Raw genomic sequence first — 6,407 nt, 5'->3', positions numbered from 1 at the left:
GTCCACCCCTGGCAGGCCACACAAGAGTCACCCACGGGCCCCATTTGGCCTTAAATTTGCAACATGTGGTCTAAAAGAGCACGCACACCTACACAGAATTTCACTAATTTACAATAAATACCCAGTTTTTATTCCACCTTTGCTGTCTGGAGTAATAAAACTAAMATACAGCTATATGCACCCACCCTTCCATACAAAAGGAGAGCTCTTCTCTACCTGCTTTAACACCTTCATTTAAATGTGCATTTTGAAGAACAAGCACTACGCACCTCTTGAAAGGGCACTGATGACTAGAGCAAAGTTCTCCTTACTGTATATATATTTTCATGGGAGGAAGATCAGATGGATCTGTGAGGACACAGCCAGCAGGTTTATGCAAATATAAATTGAATTTTTTTATGAAAGGTGCAGCAAAAGAAATATGAAGCAATAAATGAAATCTTTCCATTCAGGATAAATTTATACCAGGGATGCAGCTGTTATTAGTGTGGGCTGAGGGCTATATTTGAACGCTGATGCTCCTGAAAAACAGTTTTTTTGTTTTTTTTGTGGAATAGGAATTGTGAATGTGGTCACAATAAAGTTTATGGATCAACATAAAAACTGTCCAATGTAATGGACAATGTTGTTAAAGGTGGAAGTTCAGGACTGGCACAAGATAATGGAAAATGAAAAAACAATAAATCTTTAGGGTTGGTTTTGATTTTGATTGGACAAAAAAAGTTATAAAGGCAATGCAAGATGTGGGATATTTCTCCTACAGCTTCCATACGCTGGTAGAAATGACCTTCAATTACCATCAAAATTATGTTTCAATAAAAGTTAACATTCTTACCAAACACATTGAGGAAGAGCTCTCTTTCCTGAGAGCCTGCCTTGTTGGTAGCCTTGCAGGAGTAACTTCCTCCATCAACCTGTCGAATGTTGCGGACTGTCAGCATACTGCGCCCACCTTCCAACCTGTTGAAAATGTATTTCTCCGATGGCTCCAGCTGCTGCCCTTTCCTGCACAGACAGAAAGTAGACACAGGTAACATCAATAATGTAGAGAATCTCAGCACCAAACCAGATACCGCATAGTGGGAACATAATGACCCCGCACGCACAAATGCACCAGAACTCAGAAGTCTTTATTCCTAATAAATGTCATGGTACTAGGTGCATCCCAAAATTGTAGTGGTTTGGGTGGGGGTCTTTTTTTGGGTGGGGGGTGGGGGCATTGGACCTGATAGCCCATCATCACAGCTAAACAACAAAAGAATTCTGAAGCTCCTATGTTGAACAGTTTCTGAGTYATAAGCATTTTTTGCATGTTCAGACATCCCTCTTTCAGATAAATTGGGGGTCCGAGGGGGCGGGGCACTGATTGGTGGACCTGATGGATAAACCCTCATCAGAGCTAAACAACAAAAGAAATCTGAATCTCCTATGTTTAATAGTTTTTGAGCAATAACCATTTTTGCATGTCCAGACAACTTTTTCAGATAAATCGGGGGTCTATGGTGGGGAGGCACTGATTGGTGGGCCTGAWGGATAGAGCTTCATCAGAGCTAAACAACAAAAGAAATCTGAAGCTCCTATGTTGAGCAATTTCTGAGTTATTAGCATTTTTGCATGTCCAAACACCCTCTCTTTGGATGGAGCCCCTTCCTCAAATATGGGGTCTATTGTAAAACCGTTGGCTGGTGYAGTGTAGGTCAGACTCATCTACAGCCCTGCCAAATTTCATGTTGATCGGTTCAGCCGTTTTTGTGCTACGGTTGACCAAAAATCTCTGAACAAAAAAAAAAAAAATACAGTACGAAAACAATATGACCCCCACTTACGCTTCGCGTGCGGGGGTCATAATAAAAACCTATAAACATCTTTCAAGGGTTCTTACTAAAAGTCCATAGCTCACAGTCCATCATGCCAGAGTTTCAGATTAAAAACTTATTTTAAGAAATGTCTGAGCTGCAGTGATTTTGGTCAACTTTTGAAAGTAAATTTATGTATGAACCTATGCAATATGGCAAAATGTAACATTCATTATGTGCTGTGAATGACTCCGCAACTACCACATCAACTTTTAGCCCAATATACGTAAAACATATTTCTATGGTATAAAAAACTGTAAAAGCCATTCTACAATATATAGCAAACAAAAATTGTAAAAGGAGTCTGATACACAAATTTCAGATTAGATGGGGATATGTGAAACTTTGAGGGGTTTTTGACTGGAAGAAAGTTGGAAGGTTTTTCACTGCTCCCAAAATAACACTGCAATTAGGCTCGCAGAATCTGGGTCTTTGTTGGAGACTGTGGAGCCTCTTTGGCAAACCATTTTACATCTTCTGGGGATGACCAAAAAATCTATCTTACTGGAAGGAAGTGGCTAATAAATAAAAAAAAGATATTGCAATTGAGATTGTACTACTCTTTAACCACCTTATATCCGAATAAAATGTTTGAAATGGTGACACAAACAAATATTAAGACACATATACTTTTAAACACTTTTTTTCTCACACTTAAATCATTCAGTTGGGGTCTAAAGTGGAACAATGCTGGAAATATGCTTTTATCTGAATTCCTCCTTATTGTAACTCCACACTCTTTCTTCCCTTTTCTGAGGTGTGCCTCAGATCATCTTGTTTTGATGCAACCCATTCTCACTCCCAACTTGTCACATATTGACGCTTAGGCAGGTACTGTCTGCGTCCAGTTTTGGACGCGTTGGGTACCCTCCTCGCGTCAATTATTAACGAGATGAGATGGAGAAGGAGGACTGCGTTGTCATACTTTTGTAAAGAGTAGGAAATGCACACCAACTAACCATCCCAGACCCTAAATTTAAATCCTATTAGCCCTAGACATCCTATCCTTGACCTCAGTATCATTAACCCTGATCCCTCATATTAACCATTTTTGAAAGAGTAGAAAATGCGTGAGAACTAACCATCCCAGACCCCAAATTTAACTTCTATTAGCCATATACATCCTATCTCTGACCTCAGTACCTAAAATTAACCAGTAATCCTGATCCCTCATATTAACCACAGACCCGCAACCCAAAGACCCCTATGTGGCGCAACCTGGAAAAGCCGCAGGCGTCAATGACTGACGCGACGGCGGTACCCAATGCATCCAAAACTGGATGCAGATTGTACCTTACCAAGAGTCATGTTGACGAGTCAGGAGTAAGAATGCGATGTTTGATGCAGTATCTAAATCCAAACGAGGCACTTTACACCCCGTCCCCCTCCAGCTTCCAGACTGGTTCATTCTAGTTTGATAGAACATCTATCTAACAGAGCAGAAACATTTTATTTTCAAATCGCAGTCTGACCCAGAGTGAGAGGAGAATTAAGACAACAAAATAGTAGTTGGTAAGTCCTTACCTCATTTGGAAGTTCTGTTTTAAATAATTTGAYGTAATGTTTCAGAAAACATCATATAAAATAAAGAAAACTGAATGGTTTGATAAATATGACCCAGAAAGTATATAAAATATCTTTGCAACAGTGGAAGAGACTAAATTAAAGGTTTCTACACTCCCAGAGACTCCAAGTACACAACAAAAATGTATTTAACAAATGTGGATTTTGCATTATATGTTCCCTTTAAAGATTCTCCAGGCAAGTATCAGGAAACCTATAACTCATAGTTGGCATTGAGCTGACCCTCTAGCATTACACCAGTGGTGTGAGATTGTGAAAGAAATTTATTATAAGGAGAGATGGACTTTTGTATTAAGACACGAACTGGAGAACTTTGTTGAACCCTGGGAAAAATGGATTATGTATGAACAACGTCTTGAATAATAAGACACTTTACCTTGACACATGGAGAAAAAATGAGGTGATTTTATACTGTAATACCCATAATATTATGTTTAATATGTCTGTTTTATTTGTATAAAATTTAAAACTTAAAATAAAAAACTGGGTAAAACCAAGAGTACCGCATGCAGAACATTCATTGCCAATCAACAGACTATTATACGGCTATTTATAGTTAAACGCCGGGACAAGCAAAAACCTTGTAAAACATTTGACCTTGAAGTTGGGTTAATGAAGAGTGTATGCAGCACTCCGCATAGTGATGATGAATACATGTAACAAGTTTCATTAAATTATCTTGAGCGGATCAGAAATTATGGGCATGACAAGAGAAAATTTACAAACTTATGGAGCTTATACCATCATACATCCACTTTCAGCGGACTTTTAATCACCAGTATAGTAGCTATTTTTATGTTTTCTAAATTCAACTGGCTGCGTTGCCCATCTTTAATTTGCTTGGCTTCTAAAAATAAATCAGTTTTAGATGTATATTAAATAATTATGTCCTTTAAATTTAAATAAAATCGGTATAGTGATCCAAGAGATATTTTGCTAACAACCAAACCATCACCCAAACAATGCAAATATTCTGTTAAATTTTTTAGAACTCAGAATATGTGTTGGCRATCAGTTTCAGCTGCTGCCACAACAAATTTGAGTTTCTATCTGTAAAATTAACAGTTAGACTCATTTTAGTATTTCTTGAGGTTAGCTTTGGCAGTCATGTTGTATTGGTTTGACTCTAAATGGTACATACATTTAATGATTACTTTCTGAAAGTGTCATCAGAAATCTTTTACTGGTTCATGTAATGTTTTGCTGACAGACACACTGACCAAAAAAAGCAAAAAAGAAAATACTTCCCCTGCCTTTGCCTTTCAGTGGTGGCTGATAAAATTATTAATCTCAAACTGTACACAGAACAAACCATTGTATTTTTTCAGCCAGTGTTTGAGTCCAGTCAAAGCTTACTGCAGCACTTATAGAATGTGTGCTGACTTCATGTTTTTTTCATATTGGACTGTGGGGAAAATTAATCAGGGTTAAAAGCAACCACTAAACTGATCCATGTCTATATTTAAGCTTCAGAGCAGARGCATTATGGTGAGAAGCTGGTTTCCGCCTCCCCCGCTTGTTTATTGCTGTTACTTAACCAGCTGTGTAATCTATAAGGTTTAAGAGATGGCTTACTTTGTGTAGGAAATTTGATGTTTCCCCCATAGTTACACAGATTTAGACAAGCTCATGGGGGCTTTTTATGCTCTTTTTAAAGTATATATGCTTTTTTGTGGGTGTAAGTTCCAAGCAACTAGACCAGCCCTGGTTTACAAAAAAAAAAAGAAGAAGAAAAAAAACACATTAATGTTGGAGAATTCAGGAGTAAAACAGTGACATCTTTTTATCTGGAGTTTCAGAAGAGTTAAAGCAACTCTTACATTTAGTTTAACCAATTGCAAACATTTTATAATCTTGCACCTCTACAGCTTGTATCTTTGACATCATGCAAATCTTTGTGAACACATAAGAATAGACCACACACTGGCTTCTGGGCAGAAAGAAATATGGTCGCCATTTTGGAGTGGTCGCCCTTCCTACACTGCTAAACCAAAACAGCAGAAGATGCCTCTGCACTGTGCAACATGTTGTTCATATTGTTATGCAAAGACATTTAAATGGTCTCTCAGTCTAGTTTTGTAGGTTACACAATCATGGAGAAGACTGCTCATTTGACAGTTGTCCAAAAGACAACCAATGACACCTTGCACAAGKAGAGAAAGGCAAAAGGTCATTGCTAAAGAAACTGGCTGATCACAGAGCTCCGTGTCCAAGCACATTAACAGAGAGGCGAAGGGAAGGAAATGATTTGGTAAAAAAAAGATGTACAAGCAATCGGGATAACTGCACCCTGGAAAGGATTGTGAAACAAAACCCATTCAAAAATGTGGGGGAGATTCACAAAGAGTGGACTGCAGCTGGAGTCAGTGTTTGAAGAACTACCACACAGACATAGGAAGACATGGGTTTCTGCTGGGTCAGTGTATCTTTTGGTCATTAGATTTTTACTTTAGAAACGGGTATTAAAAAAGCAAGAATTGAGTGGATATTTGATTTTTGTTTTAAAATACTGAAATTAAAATTAAAATACAAAGCGTTTTTCATTCTTAGTGTCAAAAAGGGACAAACAAAATTTTAACAATGATTTGAGTTTCCTTTTCTGTTTCAGATAGCAAAAAAAGAAAACTACTTTAAGACATAAAGGAAAAAAGGCTTGTTTTTTTTTGTATTCTACAACTATCTATTCCCCCACCAGAAGGGGAGCTTGCCTGGCAGCTCTGCATAATTAAACATTAATTTATGTAAATAAAAGGCTGAAACACAGACGTGTATGTCCATAAATGAGTTGTATGATGACTGTTGCTCTGTGACCAAAGGCTGCAGAGATAATTCATGTGTTTTTTGGCCAAATAAGTCTCTTTTACTGAATACATGTCGGCTACTTCCATTTCTCTCAATAAAAAGCTAAATAAAATAAATTTTATTCCATTAGTGTGTTGTACAGTTGTTGTTCTGTGAGTAGAAAGT

At 37.7% G+C, this 6,407-nt stretch overlaps 1 protein-coding gene across 1 annotated transcript in view; it reads right to left on the bottom strand.

Annotated features, from left to right (window-relative positions):
* The window catches only part of ncam2 (neural cell adhesion molecule 2), a gene marked incomplete in the record, with an annotated part of 567,846 nt that overhangs the window by 105,000 nt on the left and 456,439 nt on the right, over positions 1-6,407 (bottom strand). Inside the window, 1 exon segment of the mRNA XM_014017495.1 lies at positions 836-1,005. Coding sequence (XP_013872949.1) covers positions 836-1,005 — 170 coding nt within the window.

Source organism: Austrofundulus limnaeus, unplaced genomic scaffold (assembly GCF_001266775.1).
Source record: "Austrofundulus limnaeus strain Quisiro unplaced genomic scaffold, Austrofundulus_limnaeus-1.0 Scaffold170, whole genome shotgun sequence".
NCBI classification, from domain to species: Eukaryota; Metazoa; Chordata; class Actinopteri; order Cyprinodontiformes; family Rivulidae; genus Austrofundulus; species Austrofundulus limnaeus.
Note: the sequence above shows the minus strand (reverse complement) of the source record. Positions and strands in the feature narration are given on the sequence as shown.